The 26,997-nt window shown below is 39.2% G+C and overlaps 1 protein-coding gene across 1 annotated transcript; it reads left to right on the top strand.

The window, feature by feature from the left end:
- The first annotated feature begins 388 nt into the window (after positions 1–388).
- si:dkey-178e17.1 (tricarboxylate transport protein B, mitochondrial) lies at positions 389–26,997 on the top strand. Its single transcript, XM_034237318.1, has 9 exons — positions 389–983; positions 18,026–18,133; positions 19,273–19,372; positions 22,289–22,427; positions 23,036–23,120; positions 23,278–23,382; positions 24,207–24,322; positions 24,457–24,530; positions 25,022–26,997. The coding sequence occupies exons 1-9, from the start codon at positions 872–874 to the stop codon at positions 25,134–25,136; spliced, it is 954 nt and encodes a 317-aa protein (XP_034093209.1). The 5' UTR covers positions 389–871; the 3' UTR covers positions 25,137–26,997.

The following is a 26,997-nucleotide window of genomic DNA, read 5'->3' as shown; positions in this document are numbered from 1 at the left end:
TTTATCTGCACAAATCGAGCATACAGAAAGAGGAATAAAGTTTAGTGTTGGTGCATTTTTTAAATTCCTTCACATTTTAGGAAATATTAACAAGCTCTCTGTTGGTTTCAATGTCTATGTTTTGTGTTTCTGGAGGTGTGAACAGCTGGGAACATTTATGCCATGGTTTCTTTTGCTGCACCCTTTTTCCATCCCTTGCTACACTGACATTTTGGTTACCAAGCTGCCAAGACCCGATTGATGGTTTCTGTGTGTCTTTGTTCAGAGGGGGTGTGGTCAGGCTGTCTCGACCTATCACTGGCTGCTGTTGGGAAAACACGGAAGGTTTTGGTAGTAAAATATGTAATAACAGGGGAAACCGATTTTATTCTCCCTCTCTGAGCTGCATTTAAATGGTAATGTAAACCCTGAGAGGCTGTGCGCCACCCTTTTTCTGTGGTGGAATAAAGGTGGCCAGTCTCGTCTCCTCTCACCCCCTGACCCCTGTCAGTCGCACTACAGGCTTGTTGAAATTCACTTTTGTATACGCGGCAGATACGGAGAAACTGCTCCGGCCGCGCCTTCTTGCTTCCGGGTTGCTTTGCTCTCCCCTACGCGCTTCAGTCGTGATACAGCGTTAGTTACCATGGCCACACATCGCAGATATTGGCTATAGAAGATCCCAACTTCCTTGATAGTCCCGGGTTCCGCCCACTGTCAGCAGATCAGCTGGAAGCTCCGCTCATCACCGGCATCAGAAGCGCACCAGACAGCATCCGTCCATGTGTTGCGCGCTCCAGCCTACTTGGAAAAACACACTGCAAGCTACCTAATAGAAGAAAAACATCACAAGACTAGATTTCTAGATATTACTGTTCATTTTCCCGTCATCATGCAGGGTAGAGGCACATTTATCAGCCCTTTCCCCAGACCCCGGTGTCTGGCGGCCGCGGCTCCGGCGGGGAAAGCCAAACTGACCCACCCGGGGAAAGCCATCCTGGCAGGTAAGTTAATTAATTGTCAAGCGGAAAAGTCCGAGTTGGACAAAATGTCACCGGTTAGAATGCTGGGTGATTATAACTTTATTGTAATTATTGTTGAATATAGTCATCTGTGAAATTATGTTGCAACAATAATGCATACTGAAAATATCTATGAAGGCAAAACAGGTAACCATTCAAACTGGACTAACTTAATGGTAACTTCATGTAGTCACACCTAAAGAAAGTCATGTAAGGTCAGCCATTTTTTTGTTATTTTGCACAAACAGGTTTTCATTTGTAAAATTATAAACGTGATGTTAGTTATTTATTACGACTGTGCAGACGTTTTTTTTCTCCCCATTTCGTTTTTATCTCGAGTCTGTTTGGCTGCACGGATCACATCCAAGGCGTTTCTCTTCCTTAATGACACGTTTCACTTTAGTTAGTGGAGCTGCACAGAGGAAGTATGTGAGAGCTGCAAAACATGTTTCTCAAGATAAACGATGAGCTGTAAAACGAGGTATTTTAACAGTAATACTTGATCTTCCACCAATTTCTGATTCTGACCCTTGAAGCAGTTGTAAAAGAAAAATATTTTTAAGAGCTTATTGCCCCAAGAAAAACAAGAGTTTTCTTACTGACAGTGCCAGAGGCAGATCTTACCTGCAGCACTGATGTGATTGTATCCATCTAATCTAGATCACCTCCAATGCACTTTACGTAATGGTATTAGAGTGGTTTGATGCATGCAGCAGTGTAGGGGACACTTTCTCCTGAGACAAGCACTAGAGCCATTTAAACAATGTCTCATGTATGAAGGTGAGCGAGAGGACAGACCTTTAATGTTAAGCATTTCTCTTGATATGATTTTCAGAATTTTCCTGGAATTGTACATTCAAATATACATTTCTTTAGAGACTTCAACCAAATTAATCTCTACCATAACTGATCGCAATCCATTTTTTTCTGGTGTACATAATGTTATATAAGATCTAAAAGTCCCTGAGCAGCTAATGAATAGACGTAGTTGGATTACTTTCTCAAATATAAATGATGTGCTGTAGTCTCCAGAAAATTCTGCAACTGGAAAAACAAAAATGTTCCTCACAACAATCATTTAAATAGAATATAATGGGTTAACTCTATAGTCAATAAAATGTCCAAAAATATTGATATGATGTACCCAGAGAGTGACCAGGCTTTCTTAGTTTGACAGCTTGAAAAAAAACCCACATAATTTATGATTGTATATAATATGAAACAGAATATTAAAACAATCTATGAACTGAAGCTGCACATTCAACTAATATTAAGTAAAACATTTTAACAAATCTATGAATTGACTTTTTGGTTTAGCACAAGCTGATGCTTGTTTTAGACATCAATCAATCAATCAATGTTTATTTATATAGCCCAATATACCTGCTTCATCAGTTTATCCCCGCTGAGGTTCAGACTCTCCTCCCCTGCTGCTCTCCCCCCCCCCCCCCCCCCCCTTGTGTTGATGATCGGGTGCAGCAGATCCGTTGATGAAGCGCTTCACAGAGATGCTGCTGTATTAAGGCCACATGCTGATATTTGGCTGCACTCTGTTGATTTCAGTCTTGTTTTCTGGCACCAGATACATCCTGAATATTTTATTGTTTTGAATTAATTACTAAGATTGAAAAAAACTATTTAAAGCTGCAACTTACAGTTATTTTAGTTTTCTGCCGTTACTGGTTTTTTCATCAATTGAATTGTTGGAACCAAAAGTCAGAAAAAAGTCAAAATGCCTGCATGAGTCCTCTGAACCGAAAGGGACATCTTTAAATTACTTTCACCTGGCCAAGTGTACAAACAATTCAACATAATATATATGAGAAACAAAAGCATCACATCTTATAATTGAGAAGTCTAAACCAGCCAATGTTTAGTATTATTTTCTTGAAAATACTAATAATTGATTGATCAATCATCAATTATTCCTTTAAACTCTAGTTTGCATACATGCTCAGTGTAGTCATATGTTAACAGTAACATACACGCTGCTCTGTCAGCTGCTGTAAATGGGAAACATTTGCAATGCCCGATTCAATTTAGATTTAGATTCATGTTTACATGATGTGGCACACAAGTAACATATACCGCATCACACAATGACAACAAATAAAGAATAACAAATACATTTGACATTACAGACCGTCTAAATTTCCATCAAACCCTTTATCCACTTATGCTTTTTACCTTCCTATTGATATGGTACTCTAATTCAAAATAAAGATCATGCTCTAATGTATTTTGGAACTCGTTACTGTATACGCACCAATCTGCCCTGTCAACAAGGTGTATCCAAAGAGATTCAAAGAGGATTAAAACATATAAAAACAACTGTTGCATAAATTATGTATGTGTTACATGGTAGAGACGAAGAGAAAAAAGTCCCTCTACAGTCCCTACTCGTTTCGTCCTGTCAGACACCGAGGAATGGAAATGTCCTTTCCCCTCCCCCCTCAGCCCTGTGGAGCCTGATTGACTGGAAATGGCCCAGTGTTGCTCCCGGTGTCTTTCAGCTCGTCTTCAGCCTGTCTGTCCAGTTTTGCAACAGCAGCATGACTTCATTCACTCTGTCTCAACACTGTGCACCCTCTAACTCCTCCTGATCAAGAAAGCATTGATTTATCACTGTCTTCCAAAGATTTTGGAAATGACAGTGTGTGTCAGTAGGAGTAGCTTAATGATAGTACATTATTGGCATGACTCAGCAGTAGATTAACTCTCTTTTGGAATCTGCCCTGAGATGTCGTCTATCAAAAAGCTCAGCTAATTGTTTACATTGTCTCGATACCAAATCTCCTCACCTATCTGTAGCAGTGCATAAATCCAATTGACATGTCTCACAGTGTTGTGACATGCTAATGCTACTTAAAATGTATCTGTCATGTTTAGCAGTATGTCTGTGTGCAGATAGCCAGCCTTACGCACATGCCCAAAGGCTCTGTTTAGACAAAGCAAGAAGTAGAAGGTCAAAGCATAATGGATTACAGATCCCACATAGACAGTGGTTGGGGAGGATGGGTGCACATTTCCAAAGCTTTTAGAGGTCTGTGAGCTCTCGGCTAGTTAAAGTCTTCCCTCAACAGTCAGTGGTGATGACTGAAGTTCAGACACGGAAGTAGTGAGAGCTTTATCTGTGTGAAGCCTTAGGGAGAGAGAGCGCTCTAAATGGCTCCCTGGTCCTGATTCACTGTCTGCTGTGCATTCATACCCTGCACCCTGTTCTATTGTGGCATTCATTTATTACCCCTCTGAGAAGAGCCTAGAAAGCAGAGGGATGGACAGAGAGGAAAAGTATTTTCATTATTATCTTGATAACAGGATAGATTTGATTCTCCACTGAGACAAGTGTGTTTTTACATCACTTTTCCTGCTCTCTTTTCGTCTTTTCCTCTCCTCCGTCTCTCTCTCTGGCCTCAGGGCAGCCTGTTAAATTCTCTGAGTGGCTGTCTCCTCTCAGGCTCAGAGGGCTTGTCAAACTGTGCGCTTACTCCATGTTGCCTCGGTGACGTACACAGTCTCCTCCCCTCCCCTGTGCTGATGCCTGCACACCCTGAGTATCAGGAGCTGCTAGATGATAAATTACAGTGCACCCCTTTAACACCTCCCCCCGCCTGTCAGCTACATATTGGTGTTATGCATCCACACAAACAAATAGCTGTGCAGAAATCAGCACAGTAATTTTAAATATATTAGACCCATGTGACTGCCGACTTAATAATACATTATTAGTTTCTTAATTGCTTGCTTCATTACCGCACTACACAGATGCTTTTAGATGTTTGCCTCATCATTTTCACCAACAGACTGAGAGTTTCTATATATATTTTCTCTTTCCATTAGCCACTGGTTTTAATTGATGTCACTATTGTGTAGAGAAACTGGGCTTGTTTGATATAGTTAATCAGGGTTGTCAGGTATTTGCTATAATTTGTCAAAGTTATATAATCACAGCAGGGTCATTCATTTTAAAGTAATTACCTTAGTGAAATACGTCGTAGAGTTGAAAGATGGTCGCCCAACAACAATCTTTTAAAGGCCTCAAAGTGTTGTTCTCTATCTGCTTCCTACTGAGTGATATAGAAGATTTTTAGAGAATTTTGACAAAAAAACAGTTGTGAATCAGTGATGTAAAACATGGAAAGCCAAACGGTTTTATTCTTTATCTGGTAAGAGCCTTGCAGCTTTGCCTACTACTGTACACAGTGTCAAATCAACCTGTGGGCAGTTGTCCCGTTCATGTAAATCAGTGAACAATCTGCATGCTACAGTTAAAACAGTTCCTATGTAAAATTAATCAGCATCCTCCCAGTAATTAAACATCAGTGAAGCATTAGGGAGTGTTGAGCGGGACAGAGGAAGGCTTAAAGGCCAGGCGTCAGATGAATAATTCTTCTCATGTTTTGCTCTGGGCAAAGAGGAATATGACGGCTCTCTTATTAGGACACCTCATGTTTGAAGTACATATGTTCTCCGTTTGGACTGGAGATATAGACTTAATAACATCTTCCCCCTGACTCCAGAGAATTTAAAGGAATCTAAATAAGGAACATCTGGATGAATAATACATTGATTATGCTGGAAAACTGCTTATGAATCTGCTGGTACATACACCAAAAAACACACGTACAGTAGATACACACTGTTGACTGTTGGGATGAGTTTGTCTTAGCCGAACATGGAGTCACTGAAAAATAAATCGGTACCAATTTACAATAAGACTATCCTTATAAAGGGTTTACGAATAGTTTGTAATTCATTTATTAATTAGGTTATGAACACTTTATAAGTCATTCATAAGGATAAGGAGGCTGTGGCTCAGTGGATAGTGTGATGGACTTTGAATTAGGGGGTAGCAAGTTCGAGTCCCACTGCAGTCAGCATGTCGTTGTGTCCCTGGGCAAGACACTTCACCTCAAATTGCTCCTGTGGGGTTGCCCACAGTACTGAATGTATGTAAGTCGCTTTGGATAAAAGCGTCTAACAAGTGTCATGTAATGTGCTTTTATAAGACATGAGATAAACAGGGCAACTGTGACCGGTTACTTGCCAAATAGTGAGCCCACATTTATCTGTGCTGCTAAGTCTTATATTGGCTACTTAGCTTACTTTGTCTTCTTCATCAGCCAGCATCCTTGGTATCTGTTGCTCACTGAGTTGATTCTCGCTAGGTAGCCAATATAAGGCTTAGTCATCTTGTCAAATAGTGAGCCTGTGTTGATGAAAACTATGTTAGAACTGGTTTATAAATGGTTCTTAATGATTAATAAAGGCAAGGCAAGGCAAGGCAAGGCAAGGCAAGGCAAGGCAAGGCAAGGCAAGGCAAGGCAAGTTTATTTATATAGCACTTTTCAACACAAGGCAATTCAAAGTGCTTTACAAAAAATGAAAGACATTAAGAAAAAGGCATATAAAATCAGTCATTAAAAAGAAAAGCTAATAAAATAAACATTAAAAGAAAAAATACATGGATAAAAGTTTCAGTGCAGTCTAAGATATGAATAGTTCAATTAAACATTAAAATAAAAAGTACATGGATAAAAGTTACAGTGCAGTCTAAGATATGAATAGTTCAATTAAAAGCAGCGACAAAAAGAAAAGTCTTCAGCCTGGATTTAAAAGTAGTCAGAGTTGCAGCGGACCTGCAGGTTTCTGGGAGTTTGTTCCAGATATTTGGAGCATAATAACTGAACGCTGCTTTACCATGTTTAGTTCTGACTCTGGGGACAGAGAGCTGACCAGTCCCTGAAGACCTGAGAGATCTGGATGGTTCATAATTTAGCAGGAGGTCAGAAATGTATTTTGGGCCTAAACCATTCAGTGCTTTATAAACCAGCAGCAGTATTTTGAAATCTATTCTTTGACACACAGGAAGCCAGTGTAAAGACTTCAGAACAGGAGTGATGTGATCCACTTTCTTAGTGTTAGTGAGGACTCGAGCAGCGGCGTTCTGAATCAGCTGCAGCTTCCTAATAGATTTTTTAGTGAGACCTGTGAAGACACCATTGCAGTAGTCCAGTCTACTGAAGATAAAAGCATGGACAAGTTTTTCCAAATCCTGCTGTGACATTAGTCTTTTAATCCTAGATATATTCTTTAGGTGATAGTAGGCTGATTTAATAACTGTTTTAATGTGACTGTTGAAACTCAGGTCAGAGTCCATGACTACACCTAGATTTCTGGCTTTATCTGTTGTTTTGAACATTGCAGACTGAAGCTCAGTGCTAACTTTTATACGTTCTGACTTGGCTCCAAAAACCATTACCTCAGTTTTATCTTTGTTTAATTGGAGAAAGTTCTGACACATCCAGTCATTGATTTGTTCAATGCACTTACTCAGTGTTTGAATTGGAGCATAGTCTCCTGGTGAAATTGTTACATAAAATTTGTGTGTCATCTGCATAGCTATGGTAACTTATTTTGTTGTTTTTCATTATCTGAGCCAGTGGTAGCATGTAGATGTTAAAGAGAAGAGGCCCCAAGATGGAGCCTTGAGGAACCCCACATGTCATATTTGTCAACTCAGATGTGTATTTACCTATAGAAACAAAGTTGTTTCTGTCCTTTAAGTAGGATTCAAACCAATTTAGAACTGTTTCCGAAAGTCCCACCCAGTTTTCCAGTCGGTCTAGTAATATGCTGTGGTCAACAGTGTCAAACGCAGCACTGAGATCTGATTGATTGATTGAAAAGTTTATTAACAGCTTGTATATTGGGTACAGTACAGTACAGCTCAAAACATACAATTGTTAAGGGGATGCAGACCAGAGAAAGACTTTCGTCTTCTAATCTAATAATACTAACACTGAAGTTCTGCCACTGTCTGTGTTTAAGTGGATGTCATTAAAGACCTTTACAAGAGCAGTCTCAGTGCTGTGGTTTGGACGAAAGCCTGACTGGAACACATCGAAACAGTTATTTAAATGCAAGAAATTACTCAACTGTTGAAAAACAACTTTTTCAATGATTTTACCTATAAATGGGAGGTTTGATATGGGCCTGTAATTGTTCATTACTGAAGCATCTAATAAAGTGTTTACAACCTAATTCATAACCTAATTATAAACCCTTCATGAATCTTTTATAAGGGTAGTCTTATTGTAAAGTAGTACCAATACATCTTTCATTTAAGTTTTTTGCAACACTGCTTTAAAAATATTTATCTTAAGGAAAATAAAATACACATTTTCGAGCCTGCCACATCCAGACACCATGCTAGATAGTCAGCTGATCCAAAAATAAATGTTGTTTTTTTTGTGGACCAGATGTGTTGGATGCTCATTAGAGTTACCACAGCAGGCAGGACAAGATTTCAGAGACAGTTCCTCCCTGTCAGCTGGTGGCCTCTGTGTCTCTCTTTGCTGTGAGAAAAGTGGCTCTGAAGTTGTGTCTGTGTGTGCAGCATGCATCAGTAGATTTGTGGAAATGTGTTTACACATATATAACGAAGTATAAGCTGTTGGATGGATTGTAGTGATATAGAGATTTGTGGTCCCCAGAGGATGGTCTTGTAAACCTCAAGTGTTGCTAGCTGGTGGACATTTTCTTTATTGACATTTCTCAACAATCATTAGATGGATTGCTCTAAAAGTAACTAAAAATGTCCATAGTGACCAGAGGATAAACCTCAATGACTTTGACGATCCCCTGACTTTTCGTCCATCCTGTTTTTAACGTGACTCTAGTGCAAAATGCCAGGTCCATAATGCAATGGATTTTCAAATTTGGTATGGAAGAACGTCATTAGAACCCCAACCTTAACACCTTCACACATCTTTGGGTAAAACGTGAACGCCTTCTCACCCAACATTAGTAGCTCACTTACGTTCATGTTGTCATCCATTAGAAAGAAGCTTTTATAGCAGCTTTTTAATATCGTGTACGTAAATAGTATGCGTAATTTTGAAATACAGGCGTAATTATCACATCTGTAGTGTTGGTAGAACTATAAAATCACTTTGTCCATGCACAGTGTTACCTTCTACCTTACATCAACATATAGTTTCCGATTTGTCAAACTGCTGCTTAGCTTGAGGTAGTTTCCAGTCTCCTCAGAGTCTGTAGACGCAGGCTCTACCTGTTTGCGCCTCCTCTGGGCTCTGAATATCACTCAAGCCATTTTCAATTTCTTGTCGTGTAATAGTGAGTGTCAAGGATCTATGTGGATGTATTGATTTTATGACACAGCGTGGAGAGGTGTTGCTGTGAGATTAAGGAGAGAGGAAAGAAAGTGCTGCTCATAGAACGGGAAGGAGAGTCTATTTGTGAAGATGAGGATTAATGAGCATTTTTCTCCTGTAACCCACGTTTTGCGGCTGCACAGGAGTCATTGTGGGTGTCTGTAGCAACATGGATGCAGGTAGCAAAATGAACTAGAAGACAAACAAACTGCTCCTTCACCACAGGGGCTGTGATTCTGATGAGGATTGATTGTGTGTGTGTTGCACAGTCGCCGCCTCTGAGTGATTGCTGCTTGGTTTTCACGTGTGGCGTCTGGCTGAACACAGTTGAATGAGGTTTATTGTTTCCTCTTCTCTAAGGTACACTGAACCACTGATCCAGGATCCGGGTCTGGAATGGAGCATTGCAAAGCTTGTGGGATTTATTTTACATCTTAGCCCCCTAACACTTATACTTACAACTCTGTTAGGATTAAAATAATTACAGCTCACTGGCCTGTTGATTAAAGTATGTGTGTGTGTGTGTGTGTGTGTGTGTGTGTGTGTGTGTGTGTGTGTGTGTGTGTGTGTGTGTGTGTGTGTGTGTGTGTGTGTGTGTGTGTGTGTGTGTGGTCTAGCATTACCATACTTGTGGGGACCTACATCTGTTTACATAGTCACGTGTGGGGACTGGCTTCCCTTATGGGGACAAATTGGAGGTCCCCATAAGGGGAATCATTAATTTTAGGGTGAAGACTTGGTTAGGATTAGGGTTAGGGTAAGGGTAAGGTTAAGGGTAAGGGTTAGGCATGTGTTGGTTATGGTTAAGGTTAGGACAAGTCTCCAGGAAATGCATGTAAGTCAATGTAATGTCCCCTGAAGTGAAGTATACATGGTATGTGTGTGTGTGTGTGTGTGTGTGTGTGTGTCATGATTCAGCTTAGTGGTGCTGCAGTTTTGTATCATTTAGGGATCATTAGTTTGATCAAGGTAAAATCAAAGATGGATGATTAGCAATTTAAAATGTTGTGCTGACATACACATGTTAAAGGACCATGTTTATGACATTGATTAAGATTGATTCAGATTGATTCAGGCTGTTTTAAGTTTAGGTAAACCACATTTTATAGAAACATACATTCAAACCTATTTCAGATGTCATGCTTTAAAACATTTTGGTGTGGATTTTAACTAATAGTTTAATCACACAATTTCAATATTAGAATTTGGCCCTTTTAGAATTTGTCCGCAATAAGATCACATTGAGATAAATGACGCTTAATGATTATGTTAGATAAGTGTGCAGCCTTAAGTAAAAGCCATTTTCCTTATTGATTTCCTTTATTAAATCAGTCGCTCTCACAGAAAAGGGCGGTGCAGACAAAGAGAACACGGTGAGTCAGATGCTTTTAATAAATGCTTTTTCCACAGGATTGTAGCTGACATCCTCGTGGATTCATCTTCTTATTACAGACACATGCATTTCCTAACATTCGGTCTATAGCCTATGCTGTAAAATGTATTATCTCTTCAATTTACACACGGCATCTATTGCACGTCTGTCCGTCCTGGGAGAGGGATCCCTCCTCTGTTGCTCTCCCTGAGGTTTCTCCCATTTTGTTTTCCCCTTAAACTGTGGGTTTTCTCTGGAAGTTTTTCCTTGTACGATGTGAGGGTCTAAGGATAGAGGGTGTCTATCCTTATGAACAATCTGTGCTGTTGTATTTGCTGTAAAGTGTCTCTACTGTAGGCTATTTTTATTACAGCACTTTGGCTCGACCAAAAATCGTTTATAAATGTGCTATATAAATAAAACTTGATTTGATTTTAAGGCTTGAGCAAACTGAGACGTCGCTTATGCAAAAGGCCACGACTAATATCAGGAACACTGTTATGTTCATTGAGTGTGCATAGAAACTTTGGGTATTTAATTTGAATTGCACTGCCATCTACTTATAGTCCTTTAGTGTGTGTCCTGGGTTAAATATATGTTTTTATCTTAAGTGGAGACTTGGCTTTGAGGTGTCACAGGGATAAAGGTTGTGTTGACAACAGTGACGAGTGCAAAACTGCAGAGCTAAATCGCTCACATGCATGTTTAAACTGTAAGAAAGAACACTGCCTCACTAACAGATTTGTAAGACGTAAAGGTGGGGTAGGTACGTTTGAGAAACCGGCTCGAGATACACTTTTTGTTATATTCCATGGAATGCTCTTAACATCCCGATAGCAATGAATATCTTAAGTGCTTTGACAAAAAAATCCATTAAAAAAATGTCATCTGTGGAAGCCGTAGTACTGTAAAAAGCACGACCAATCATTTTAGCCGGACCTGCTAAAATGATTGGATGGCCTACCTGCCTGTCAGCCTTCCATCTGTGCACAAACTTATCTCGTGCTCTCATTGGTCATGTGCGCGTTCGTGTGTGTTCTGTTGGAGGAGGGGCTCTGTAAGGAAGTGGCAGATTTTTTCCGGCTGTGTATTTTCAAATTCTAGCGCACTCGAGCTAGTTTCTCCAAAATTACCTACCCCACCTTTCCTTAAAACAAAGAACATTTCTGCCAGTAGTCTTAGTATGAGAAACCCATGTACATTTCAAAATTCTTCCCAAAGGTCAAGGAATACCATGATCATAACACCAGAGGGAGCTCCACAAATCATGTGAAACCCAGATTTGGCACAAAAAAGGGGGAATACACGTTTCGCAATTATGCCACATCAAGGTGGAACGCTCTTCCCACAACTGTAAAGGAAAGTAAAACTATACTTACCTTCAAAACCTCTCTTAAAGAGCACCTTCGGGGGAGAGCATTGCAAAACTGGCCCCGGTAATGGTACAAATCTCAACCTGTCGTACAATGGACAGCTCCCCCCCCCATCTATGTATACTAGTGATGTGTCGGTCGCGAACGAGCCGGCTCAAAGAGCCGGCTCTTTTAAGTGAACGACGGGAGCCGGCTCTCGCCCGCGAACGAGCCGTTTTTTTTTTTTTTTTTTTGCGGAGGGATCTAGATCGGCATGAAAGCACAGTGTGCAATGTGCACATTATCCCGCTTATTACATGGCCACATTCTCAACAAAGTAACGACATGACTCCCAATATTAATTGAAATGCTTTTATGGATTTAGAAAATGATTTTATTGATTTAAAAAATAGTTTTATGTATTGATTTAAATGGACATGCATCCGCTAAGAAAAATAGTCCGTTGTTACTGTTTGAACTAACGTAGCAACGGCAGGAACTGCTTCGATAGTGTTTTTGAGGAGCTTTTTGATTACAGATTTGAAAACATCGTTGCTTGCTTTAAAAGTAGCACAATTCATTATGTCAAACCTTGGAAAGTATCTAGATATCCCTGCCCTAATGCCAAAGTAACTGCACACTGAATATGTGTCGCCGTTTGATGTCTAGTCTGGACCGCTGCGTAAAAAGGAGGGTTTCTGCCCCATTACTTCTCTTCTTACTTCTATAAGAATAAAACACGGAGGACGGAGATCTCTTTTTCTCCCCCTCTTCTGACAGCCCAGCAGCTGATCTAAAGCACGCTCCCCTCTCCTGCAGGGGGCGTGGTCAGCTGCAGCAACACAGAATCAGCCTCCTGCAAAAACAGCGCTGGAAAGAGGAAATAGAGCGAAATGAGGCATGGCTAAAATGCAGGATCTGTTTGGTATTTTGAAAAAAAAACTATATTTATATAGTTTATAAAGGTTGATACAGTAGCCCCTTTTTTAAAATAGTTTTTTATAGGTATTGCCAGGGCCCCGGATGTTTTTTCATTAGCCCCGGACAAATTCTCCCTCAATAATATAATACATGAACCTACTTTACCTATAGGACGGACGGCAGGAGTGTAATTTCCCATGTTCAATGAATGCAACACAGAGGCAAGACGACGCCACCAGACCAATCAGAGAGTTGCATGGAAATAAACGTGTTTTATTGGCTGACAGGTACGTACTCTCCTCTGTGACAATGTTTAAACTTTAAACTGTCAGCCCCGGACGCGGAGATTCTGAAGATGGACATTAGACATTTCTTTAATAAAAAAGACGGCAATTCTCAAGTGGTGGCTCACACAACAACCCCAGAGCCACCACCTGAGCCAGATGAACAAGGTATGTACCTGTCAGTAAACTTACAAGTTATGCGAACATGTAAGCAAAGCATACATTATAGCTACGTTCACGTTACTTTGAATCGCGCCTGTAAGCTAAACCGTTAGCAAGTAGCTATAGCTAGCCAGATATATTAAATAAACACTTTGTCATACAATCTAAATGTTGTGTTTTTTAGCGTTACTTGGTGATTTCAAAGAAAGCTCTCTGGGAAATGTTGACTTACTGTCTGTGTTCGACATGAAGCTAGAAGCTACCTTACAGTAGTACACAGTTGATCCTGATTCCTGAGTCCTGTCAGTTAAAGTGTTTCATAGTTAGCTTAGCTAAGCATCAACCTAGCACTGAAATATACAGTATATGTTATGTGACAGTATTTCTGAGAAAAAGTCAGCTGAAATGGTGGCATAGTTGCCACTGCTTTACGTGTCGACAGCATGTTTGAACGTATTTGCAGCAATAAATGTGGCTAACAACACATTTAAATGTGCAACCTCTTTTTGTGACAGATTTTGCATGAAAATATAATTCTTCTGATTTATATTTCCTATTGACAGCTAGTTTCTATGTGAACATTATGAGATGGACAGCCAGCTAACAAGCTTTATATACAAATATTTCAGATCAAAGCCAATCCAGTGGGGCTCCTGAAAGGGAGCAAGGGACACTATGCTCCCAAATATTAAGCCTTGACCCGCATCTTAAAATGTATATGATCAAAAAATGATCTGCATTGTCGGAGGCCTTTTTTCCTCATTATCATGTCAAATTGTACAGCTTTCCTTAGTGTTGAATGCAGAAAGATGACTATATTAGAGTATTAAGTGAAAATGACTATATTAAAGTTTTAAGTAAATATATTAAGTGAATTACTCAAACTGCATTTGTATAGGAATGATTCTGTCCTATTGGCAGATAACTACTCTAACAGTGATATCTACAAGAGATGTAAATTTAACTATTTTTAATTGGTTAGTATTACATTTTGTGACAGTGTGCTGACACTCATTTTAATGAAGTGTGTATCTTGAAATTCATTTATTTGACAGAGCTGGAAACTGATACATACTTGTTACAACAGACAAGAACGACAATGGAGACAACAATGAACAGGAACACCAGAACAGACAAGAGTCAATGGGTAACATGACTGATTTAGGGACTGCAGATACAGGGCCAAGGCAAGTGAGACATCACTGCTTTCCATCCAGCATGTTTGGCCAGCAGAAGAGATCATTTCAACCGCAAACAGCAAGAGATGAGGGATTATTATTTCCTCCTTCCATCCCTTTTTTCTGTTTAATCTGATTACTAACAACTTCTAATAATTTGACATAGTTTATGATTTAATTGGAAAATGAAGTGTTTTTAAATAATAAACCCGTTTCTGATTCTGATTCTTTGATTTCTTTTGACATATGGGTGTTGAGAGATGTATCCATATCTCTTAATGTTGCTCTCAAAGTGCACAAGATTGATGCTTTTAACTTCAATATTTAAAAAAAGTCTTCCTGGGGGACCCCAGAGGAGGTGAGTTCCCCCCAAAATAGCACTTTATCTCTGCTTATGTAACTCCGGTGTAGTGTCCCCTCGTCAACAGATCACTCAGAGCTGATTACTTTCCTGCATTTCAATGAACAGCATATAAAAAGGACACATAAGCTGCATTGCTTTAGAGATCCTCTCATGCTATCTCTTTTACAAAATAAGTGTCCAGTCAACAACAAAACATCAGTGATCGTATAGTGGTAGTATATTCACAAGCAATGTGAAACATTAAACTTATACAAACTGGTGTACAAAACTCACATACCTGCGTTGGTCTCCTGGAGTGTCTCTACTCTTTCTTCTCCACATCTCTTGTCCACCATCAGAGATTGCAAACATTTCAGAAACAGCTAGAGGTAGGGGACAAACAACTTGTTCGCTGGGCATGTCAACAGCCTCCCTGCTTTGATCAAGACTTTAGGGAGCCTTTCAGCCCCTCTAGCAAAGGGACTGGAAAGCAAGCTTTGAACATGCAGTACCATCTACATGCTGTCATGTTCCAGACACTGCTCTCAACCACTCAGGGCCTGCACAAATACCTGCAGAAAGAAACAATTGACTTGGTGCAGGCAGTAGATTACAAAACAGCAGTTGAGAACACACTGAAAAGTTACCGAAGTAATGAGAAAGCACATGAGGTCTATGACAAGACCAAGGCCCTGTGCAATGATCTTGATATTCCTGAAACTGTGACACAGAGGAAGAAGCATACCTTGCATACCTGCATTTAAATGGACAGCATAAAAGGACTCGTGAGCTGGGTTCTGGTGTTCAGATTAGCTATTGAAGAGCACGTTGATAAATCATATAAAACAAATAGCCAATCACACTCAAAACATGTTGCTGTGACTGTGAGCATTAAACAATTAACATTAAACTAAACAAACACAACAGTACGTTATTGTCCTTATAAAATAAAAACATACATTTTGTCCACCGAGATAATACAGGCAACTTACCCTCAAGAGATCCTAACGTGTTATGAGAATCTCCCACAATCCATTGCCGTAACAAAGCTAATGCAGGCACACGTTTGTGACACCAGATGGCGCAATTGTGTATGTGCGTGTGGGGAGTCTTGCAGTAGAAAATTTGACTGTAGCGCCGCCACTGTGGGCTAAGCCCCGAATGTTTCCAGGTCCAGGCGACGCCCCTGGGTATTGCTATCTGTTTTGTGTAGCGTGGTTCTACAAGCAAGTCAATGCATTCATTGGGTGGTATCAGAGAGTTACACGGGTCTGTAAATGCAATGAAAACAATTGGCCACAGCAAATCATTTATATTAAACATGTAATTTTTACTTTAGAATACTTCAGTACAAAGGATGTATTGAATAATTTAAGTGATATATGTGTACACATATAAATCATTAGTCAAAATAGGGCTACATTTGATTGAATTAAAAGGTATAATAAGTGGTAAACTGAAGAGCCGTTTGGGAGCCGAAAGAGCCGGCTCTTCTTGGTGAGCCGAGCCAAATGATCCGGCTCACCAAGAAGAGCCGGAATTCCCATCACTAGTATATACTCGCATTTTAGACTCTGTTACTAACTGTATATCTGTAGACTTGGTATGTCTTAAATGTCCGGTTAGGATGTATTAGAACGAAATCTAAAATGAAAATTGTAAATAAGCAATCTGTATGTAAAAAACCACCTGTATGTAAATTGTAAATAAGCCATCTGTATGTCAAATATGTCTTATATGTCTTAAATGATATGATGAATTGGAAATGGGGGACCCTGATGTAAACAAGACGAAAGTCTTTCTCTGGTCTGCATCCCCTTAACAATTGTATGTTTTGAGCTGTACTGTATTGTACCCAATATACAAGCTGTTAATAAACTTTTCAATCAATCAATCAAAACGTCTTGAGTGATCTCATAACTCCAAACAAGAAACAAGATAAGATGGATGATTACATTTAAAAAATGTTTTGAAACTTGTTGATTTTACGTGAATTTATGTTATTCTCCTGTTTAAAGAAATAGGATTTTAGGACTCAATTATCGACAAGACGACTGGTTCAAGCTCTGAGTCATAGTAACACAAGAGACATTAAATTCCCCACAGAGAGTTGGAGGAAAGCAGCACATGAATGCACCAGTGTATCTGGATTCTCTACAAACAAAAACATATGCCATGAAAATAGTTGGAAGGATACTATAATCACTTTAATATTCTTCACGAAGAGGCTTTTTTTAGGGTATTGTTTGTAATCGAATGGGAACTCTTGACTGGGAAGTCTTTTAAAAGCATCTGAGCTACTATCTCAACTGGTATTTCCCAAAAACAGATAGACAACCACTTCCTGTTGAAACCACTTCTCTTTGTGCCAAATTTAGACTGTTCATGAGACAGAAAAGGCTTTTCAGTTTGTGACCATTCATGGGTTTTTGAATGTCTCGTGTTCTGACTAACACAAATACACAAAATAAGTACAGTAACATTTTCCTCATAATGTTTGTTTTGTTTTGGGGGGGCCTGTCCTTATGTCTGTGTGTAACCACCCAACGTCTGTGCATTCCTTGCCCAGTGCTTGGGTGCATTTGTCATTGAGTTAAAGGAGGGTCTTGGCCTGGGTAATGGAGCCCCTCCCTGCAGCCTGAGCAGATAATTCAATGAATGTCAGCCCTCTTTCCATCCTCCCTCCCGGCCTCGTGACTCATCGTGTTGTGATTCGGCCTCGCGTTTGGACACTTGTCCTCATCCACTCAACTCATCCACTGTGCGGGTTTCAGGCTGAACTCTTACACACGCTTATTCATTCACTTCTGATTTCTTTCTTTTAGTGTATTTTCAATCTAGACATACGATAATTTGAGATGCAGATACATTGTCTCACACAACCCTTTCCTCTCCTCTCAAACAGCACAGGCTGTGTAGTTTAGCCGTGGTAGGAACAGTTGATTTATCTTTGCTCTACTCGTTACTCTTCCTCCATGAAGGCTGAGGTGCTTTTAATGTTTATGGAGGGAAAGCCATTTGTGGAGTCTCTGTAATGATCCATAACGTAATGGCACATCCAAATCAGCTTTCTTAGGCTGCAATCAGGCAGGCATGGTATGATAGGTTTAGGCAATATGTCAACAAAGCTTCCTTTTCCTGCTTGGGCATTCGTTTTTTGTTCACATTAAAGTTAATTTATACCAATTCTTTGTGTTCCATATATTAACAAACAATGATTCTTTGTGTTTTTTAGGGGGCCTTGCAGGTGGAATAGAGATCTGCATCACCTTCCCAACAGAGTATGTCAAGACCCAGTTACAGCTGGATGAGAGGGCCAATCCACCCAAATACAGAGGAATCGGTGAGCTTTTTGTGTGTTAATGACAATGTTTCTCCAGTTTCAGTTCTGACATTTTACATGAATTTTAAGAGAAACCATCCATCTATCTATCTATCTATCTATCTATCTATCTATCTATCTATCTATCTATCTATCTATCTATCTATCTATCTATCTATCTATCTATCTATCTATCTATCTATCTATCTATCTATCTATCTACAGCAGTGTTTCTCAAACTTTTTCATACCAAGGACCACTTAACTCCACAAATATAAAAAAACACATAGTTTTTCTAGAACAGATTACAAATCACCTGAAAATGGTACAAACAAGTGGCAACATGTGTGATGAAGGTGTTGCGCTGGGCTATATCATGCAATTGAAATTGAAACTTAACCTCGCTCCATTGCGGAGATATTCCCGCGAGAGTGCGGAAAACTGAAATGAATTTATTTATTTAAAATGTGAAATGTTACCAATATACTCACGGACCACTAGGGGGCGCTCACGGACCACCAGTGGTCCGCGGACCACACTTTGAGAAGCACTGATTCTGTACTTCATCGTGTCTCTGTGCTTCTCTCAGGAGCTCATTATCTAATTACCCTTCATCCCCAGGTACATTAGTGATTCTGGCAGGCTGTCGCTTGTTTATATGACTTAGAACAGACCGCTGCACACCCACCATCAATACACACACACACACACACACACACACACACACACACACACACACACACACACACACACACACACACACACACACACACACACACACACACACACACACACACACACAGGAAGTGTTATATTGGCTGACACGCTGAGGATAGGAGACCATGCTAATGAGTGCTCGAGACAGCTGTTGCTTCTCTGCTCAGTCGTGCACTTTGCTAATTAGCAGAACTTTGATAACTGGACTTGGAGACATCTCCAAGAGTAAGCCATAGATTAAAAAAAAAAAAGATTTGGGGAAAACAGCCTCTTGATTAGCTAGGACAGATGTTCCTCTTTTGGTGTAAGGCTTGTTCCATACCGAAGGCACAATCAATAAAAAACTAAATAATAAACCATTTCACTACAATGAAAGGTAAGGTAACTGGGAAATAAAAAAAACGTGAATTAAAAACATTAAAAAAAACATTTTCTTCCTGCAGGGGACTGTGTGAAACAGACGGTACAGGGTCACGGAGTTAAAGGGCTGTACAGAGGACTCAGCTCACTGGTGTATGGATCCATACCCAAATCTGCTGTCAGGTGAGTCAAATAACTGAAATGTTTACTGAAAGAACATTCAGAAGAAATATATATTCGCTAAATTAAATTTGCAACATACATTTCTACCAATGTAAAGTAGCTCAAAATGTAAAACCCATATACAAATAATAATTGAACATGCCCTGTTACATGTGATATTTCAGCACTTTACATTTTTTAAATATCATATATACAATATATATGTTCTAATAAATGTGTGCAGTAAAGGCTGGAATAAAATGAGCACGTTTAGCTGAGCTGTTGTGATCTTTTACCTGGTAACACTTACAGTACTCACACGTTCCAATTATTCTGCTCCATTACCCACAATGCAAGGCATAAATGCCACACTAGCCTTCAGTATAATTGCATTATTCTTTTACAGCAATGACATTTATCTCCAGACAAAGGTGCACTACGCTGTGCATGTGTGCTCACACACATGTTGCACAGAAATAAGTCAGACGCTTTTATTGCCACGAGTCTTTTTTCCCCGTTTCATTATTTCGCTCCTTCTCTTTCTTTCTTTCTTTCTTTCTTTCTTGTGATTGTTTGTGTGTGTGCATGGGGGGGGGGGGGGGGTGTTATCATGGGAGTAGCCCTGCTGGACCTGCCTGTCCATCAAGCAGACAGGTCCAGCCAGGCGGAGCGATGATGCCACTCAAAAACAGGCTGGGTCTCAATAGGGGAACTGAGATAGAGACTTGTGTGTGTGTGTGTGTGTGTGTGTGTGTGTGTGTGTGTGTGTGTGTTGTGTGTGTGTGTGTGTGTGTGTGTGTGTGTGTGTGTGTGTGTGTGTGTGTGTGTGTGTGTGTGTGTGTGTGTGTGTGTGTGTGTGTGTGTGTGTGTGTGTGTGTGTGTGTGTGTGTGTGTGTGTGTGTGTGTGTGTGTGTGTGTGTGTGTGTGTGTGTGTTTGTGTGTGTGTGTGGGGCATGGAGTAGTAGAGAGATTTAGAATATTTCCTGGTTCTGCATATGAGATATATAAATATATAACCTGTTGTTTGCAAGTTCTTTTTCAGTTTTACTATTGTGTTAATTATCTTATGACTTTGTCCTGCAGTTTTTTTGAGTGTACCGATCTCCATTATCTGCCTACTGCTGGCATCAGCTTCCTTTTGAATGGTTTACAATATTTTATACTTCTATATTTACATTTGCCTTCCCTTTAGTTTATTTACAGCAAAACATGAAAAACTGATTACAAACATGGAACATGACGGGGAGATTTAAAGCCGTTGGAAGCAGTTAGATTTAGATTTATTGAGAATACCGTGGCACTTTCATTGAACATCACTTTTCCTGAGTCGCTTGGTCGATCTGTTCTCTTCTTACTTCCTCTAGCATCCTTCCCCTCCCCCTGTATATCGCTCCTTTCCTCCTCAACCCTCTTTCTCCCCCATCCCATTAACTGATTGCCTGTGCACCACCATGCGTCACACCGCCTGCTTGAGCTATCAGAGGGACAGACAAGAGAGCCTTTGACCTTTTCCTCTCCTTAACCCTTCATCCATATTTACATCTCGCCCTTGTCTGCCCAGCTTCCTTTCTTTCTTTCCTTTTCAGTCTCCAGATGGCCCTTTTCTCTCTTATTCACCTCCTCTTGTAATCAGCACAACTGACCTTGTAGAAAGACCCACTAATGAAGATTTGGCAGCACTGTCCAGAATGACTCATCTCCGACTGTGAATGTCGGCCAAAATGCAATGTGTCACATTTGAACGCTGAAGTTTAGTCCACTTGTTAAATGGGGAGAGGAGTATTCAGGGAGTAAATTGGCACAGGACCAGGCCTGGCAGTGGCATATTTCTCTCCAGCAGTTTTAACCAATAGCCTTTGTTTCACAAGGTTAGGCATTAAGTGCACCGCCATTTCGGTGCAGCCTAAGTACAATCTTTCATTTTGTATTCTCTCCAAAGCCAAAACACTATTTGTAATGAGCAAGCGGTGTGCATAAGAGAGCGAAAGGATGGATTTATTTTCATGTGTTGTTTGTTTCGGTTCAACAGTAGGAGTCAGTTAATTGTGTAGTCTTTCAGGACTGAATGTGTGCAAGGAGTGAGACAGAGGAACAGATGTGGAAAGTTAATGAGCAGAGGAAAATGTTCAACTAAAAAAGCAGATGGGAAGAAAGGCACTGAGACGGGTAGAGGAGATGAGTCCTGTGATGGCGGCAGGTATGGTTAAAGCAGACTAAGAAACGTCAGAGGGGAAAACAAAGCATTCATCAAGGCCAAGTGTGTGTCCTCCCCCGCCCTTTTGCTAAATGTACCGGGCAGCATCCATCTTTCTCTACAATTGAATTCCTTCTATAAATAGCATTTCTTGCACAGGACTTACTGGCACAACATTTTCTGATTGCAGAGATACATAAAACACACCTGTGTCTCTGTCGCTCTCTCAGGGCTGGACTCCATGGCAGCTGTTGCTGGTCACTCTCCGGTTACTGAGACACCATTTTATTGGTGCATCATTAATTAGTGCCCAGTAAACTAAGGACAATAAACTAAAAGCTGACATCATATTCTGAAATGAGAGCAGTTTTTTTGATTGATTTTACTTAAAATCTGAGGTGTTAGGAAGTTTCTTGCCCCGTGGTTATAATTTATTAATAAATGTATGAGTGGAAACATCCTCATGTACTTCCAAAAAAAAGATAATTATCCTGCTGACGTTGTGCAGGATAATTATCTACTGTGTCCTTTTTCAGTAAATTCTGCTATTTTGCAATACTCTCATCTGTATGTTTTCTTTTACAAATGTACTCAAGCCTTTTGCTTGATCATCTTTACATACACTGTGATCTTGTTTTTTTTAAAGCTGCAATAATCCTAAATATAACTATGTTTCTTGCCTTACATCAATCCTGTGTTAACGTGTCCCATAATTCCCTGCTGTCTCTGTTCTGTCCCTTCAGGTTCGGGGTGTTTGAGTTCCTCAGCAACCGTGCGAGGGATGAGAACGGTCGCCTGGACAGCACCAAGGGCCTGCTGTGTGGGCTCGGAGCCGGCATATTGGAGGCTGTTTTTGTGGTGTGTCCCATGGAAACTGTTAAGGTATGTTACCACCTGATTTATTGTCCCAGAGGGATACTTGATTCCACAGCCACTACACAGAAACACACAGATATACAGTATGTTTAACAACAGACAGATAGCAGCAGATGGATATACACGTGGCATCATGCAGATAAAGACAGTATGCATTATCTTATTGTGTACATTAATTCAATTTTCCTGTTGACAACAGTGTTAGCAAGGCTAATCTGCTATTTCAGAAGGAACAAAACTCCGGCTGCAAGCTTTTCTCCATTTAATTGTTCTGTATCTCTGACCAGATGGAAGTAATGTATTGTTTTGATAGGGGATGATCACTCTCATTTAGCATCTAGGAGATATTTATGATCCGCAGAATAAATTAGACTTAAATATAACATCTGCTACATTACTATAACACATCTCATGTGATAACACTCTTCTCAGTTTATTATAATCTCAGTAGAATTGTTTGCTAAGCATTGTGTCTGTCCGTGCACATTGACAGTATCATTTAAAACCAGACTAAACATTTGTGCCGTTTTTATCACCTTGTGTGTGTGAAAAAAAGCAAAGCAATATTTCGTGTTTTGGTTGACCTTGTTTTTTGTTTTTTTGAATCTCCGAAGGTTAAATTCATTCACGACCAGACATCAGCCAACCCAAAATACAAGGGCTTCTACCACGGAGTCAGGGAGATCATCAATGCCCAAGGTAAACACCAGCTTCAATGCATGTAGCTCACCTGACATCTAGTGGTCAGACTGGGGAATGCAGCTGCAAACATAATGTTATTAAAACATGTTGCACCCAGATGATTTGTATTAAATATAAGAGCATAATAAATGTACCTACTTATCATGCCTTACAGGAATAAGAGGGACATACCAGGGTCTCACTGCCACAGTCCTTAAGCAAGGCTCCAACCAAGCCATTCGGTTCTATGTGATGACCTCTCTCAAGAACTGGTACAAAGGTCAGTGTGCATCAATATTTACTGTATGTGTTTGTATGTTTATAAGTGTGAGAAATATTTAAAAAGACCAATACTGCTGATGGGTTGGTAAATGAGTTGAAGTATTTGTTAAAGTATTTCCTCTGTAATGGTTTAGCCTAAACGCTTCATGATCCTTTGAGAAGCAGAAGTCTACCTGCAAAAGAATGCAAGCATACAGACTGGGAACAGTTGGGGTTTGGTCATAATGGATTATAAATGATCACCATTTATTTTGAAATCTGATTTCTAAAAGTAAGCACGTAAAACTGTATTGAAGTTATATTGACAAGGATTACTTAATAACATTTTTGATTACAACTTTATAAAATGTTGTTTCATGAAAACCGATGCTATTACTTTCAATAAAAGTTTGTTGCAGCATGTTTTGCCAGTACTGTTAGGATAAGGATTATTTGATTATTTGATTTATATAAGTATAAATGTGCAATATTTTTAATAATTGATTTTGAAGTTAATATAACAAATACTTTTTTTACAATTTATAAAAAATAAAACAAATCATTTCAAATATATTCATGTTAGATTACATTTCTATGTTTTCCAATCGATTATGTAACTGCCATGTAATTTGATTTAAAAAATGGACTTAATTCAAAATGTTCTGACCCAGCAATAGTATGCTATGAATGTTACTCTAATTCTGCATAGTGTATGGAATTGGGACACAGCTGTCTGAGCTGCTAATAGTAACTACAGTACACACTCAGCCGAGATGTACCAGGACTGAAATTGCATCAAAGCATTCACTGTTACTGACTCCTTCTGTTATGTCCTTTCACCAGGTGACAACCCCGATAAAGCCATGAACCCCTTGGTGACGGGAACGTTTGGCGCTGTAGCTGGAGCCGCCAGTGTCTTTGGAAACACACCACTAGATGTCATCAAGACAAGGATGCAGGTACATTACTCGATGGCTGAGATTAAACACAGGTTTTTGTGTTCTTTGCTGGCATTTTGGTTGAATTTTTTTTGAGTTGTTACCACCTGTGGTCATTGATTAGAAATAACAATACCTTTCTTTTCTTTCCAAAGGGTCTGGAAGCACACAAATATAAAAGCACATTGGACTGTGCATTAAAGATCATGAGACACGAGGGCTTGGCAGCGTGAGTACGCCTTCACTTTGTTTTGTTTTTGCTTTGGTTTATAGAGTTAGGTGCACAGCAGGCTTATCCCTGCTGCTCTGCTGCTTTTAAAGCTTGCTGTTGTAAATGGAAACACAAATTATTGACTCTAGTTCAACCCAATTATTTATATACAGTTTATATGACACAATATCATATAAAATATGTAGGACATTGAGTCAAAAATAATTAAATCAGCAAGTACTCAGCCCAGAAACGTATTGAGGGAGGATTTTTAAATAAGAAATATTTGTCTAAAACATTTGTTTAAGTCACAAAACATTTTTAATACGGTAAAGACAGTAATAACACATTTAACATTAAATTAAACAATTAAATCTTATAAACCAGCATCAAATACCATTTTTGATTTGTATTTCATTCACACATGGATAAGTCATCAATAAATGTGTCTACCTAAAAAAAAGATGTTTTATAATGACCTCTCTCTGCCTCTCTATGTCCACCTGCAGTTTCTACAAGGGGACGGTTCCTCGGCTGGGCCGTGTGTGTCTGGACGTGGCCATAGTCTTCATCATCTATGAGGAGGTGGTGAAGGTCCTGAATGTTGTCTGGAAGACGGACTGAGCCTCTGGAGCTCCCTACTCTCCAGGCATCAGACATTTGGCCGACCTCCTCCGCATCACAAAACCAGAGGGGGTGAGACAGAGAGCTGAACTTAGATGAGTGTCAAATGCTAACAGGAAGTTAAAGAGCTCATTTAGATAAGGGGCAAAGCCTGAAAATAGTGCCGTCCACATCTGGACAGCTGTGTGTATGCAGAGCTTTGCATTAAAACAAGACATCTTATATCAAAAGTGGGATCATAAAATGATCCAAATAATGTGGAAAAGCATATCCTAGAAAGTCATGATTTCTCCAAGTTAAACAAAATGTCAATATGAGGGTCCACATCATGATTAGCTTAGACATTTCCTGAATGAATGTAAGCTTTTTTCCAAGTTATCTGGTTACATTTATTTGAATCCTGCTTTTAAAATACCCTCCTTCAGTGGAGAACTTTATTTCTCGTCATTCATAGCTGATTTACTCATTACTGTGAGTAATGCATGTGTCATACTTAGTTCTCTTAAGTCAGATGTGCTCTCTGCCTCTACTTGTGCCTGTTTTTAGTTCAGAGGAGCCAGACTCCAGCTGGCTGCAGTTTACAGTCACATATACGGCAGTTACTTCCATAACTAACCCTTTAATAGAATGATTTTACAATTATAATATGCCAATTATTTTTATAAATTATAGATTCTTATTTAGTTTATAACCAGCATTATAGTTTTGTTGCAAAGTATGATATATATTGTTCTTGTGCCAAAGGCCAAACCTGTTATACTAGGAAAATATGTTCAGAATAAGAACATGCTAATGTAGCATAACGTGCTTAAATAGAGAAGAGTATTATGACTTATATTGTGACCTTCTTTGTAAATGTATTAATTGAATGTTCAATATCTTTATGGGTGAGAAATGACTTGCTGTTATCGTGGGCCACTTGTTGTTTCTGTGATCAGGTCTCGGTGTGAAGGTTTTTTAAGATGTTAGGAAAATATGATATTGCTGTATTTCACTGTGAGTCTAAATGACCCAATGACAATAACCTCTGACCTGTTTTCTTTAATGAAAGCACTACTGTTCATCAGGTAACTTGATGCTTGATTGTTTTCTGCTTATGTTAGAAACTGGTTTCATATTTTCCCTAAATAAATGATTCCCAGATATGTGGACCCTGGCAGCGGGTCACACAATAATTATTGAAAATGAAAAAAGAGACATATTGTTCTGCTAAACACATACAAAATAATATATTTAATATTTAAATGTAATATATTTATATTAAGATTACCATTGGTGTTCTGATTCAGTATTTCATTCAGGGTTCATTTTTATGTATCACTCATGTGCCTTTTGTTTTTCTGTTACACTGTGAATGCTACTTGAGGTAAATCCTAATTTATTATCAATAGAATATTCATCTCATCTTACCGACACAACAACTGAATGATAATGAAAACAGTCATGTATGTATATGTATATATATGTATATATATATATGTATATATATGTATATATATATATATATGTATATATATATATATATATGTGTATATATGTATATGTATTCATGTAATAATTGAATTTAAATACGGATGGGTTGTGTTTCACTATTTCTGTAATAATGTTCTTCATTTTTAATAGCATTTTTCAGTTTTAACCGAACTATGCCGAACTATATATATACCGAACTAACTGCCAAATATCCAAGAGAACATTTAATTATTATTGCAAATCAATGTATTTAGAGGCTATGTGGTTCTAAATGATGAAGCTTGAGCATAAACACTGTCCCCTCTATTTGTCTGTGCTTAATGTTCAGTTTCCTTGTTTAGTAGGGGGGTTTCAAAACTCATTAAAACAAGCATCTGAAATCTTAAAA

The sequence above is a fragment of the Gymnodraco acuticeps genome, unplaced genomic scaffold, assembly GCF_902827175.1.
Source record: "Gymnodraco acuticeps unplaced genomic scaffold, fGymAcu1.1, whole genome shotgun sequence".
NCBI classification, from domain to species: Eukaryota; Metazoa; Chordata; class Actinopteri; order Perciformes; family Bathydraconidae; genus Gymnodraco; species Gymnodraco acuticeps.
Note: the sequence above shows the minus strand (reverse complement) of the source record. Positions and strands in the feature narration are given on the sequence as shown.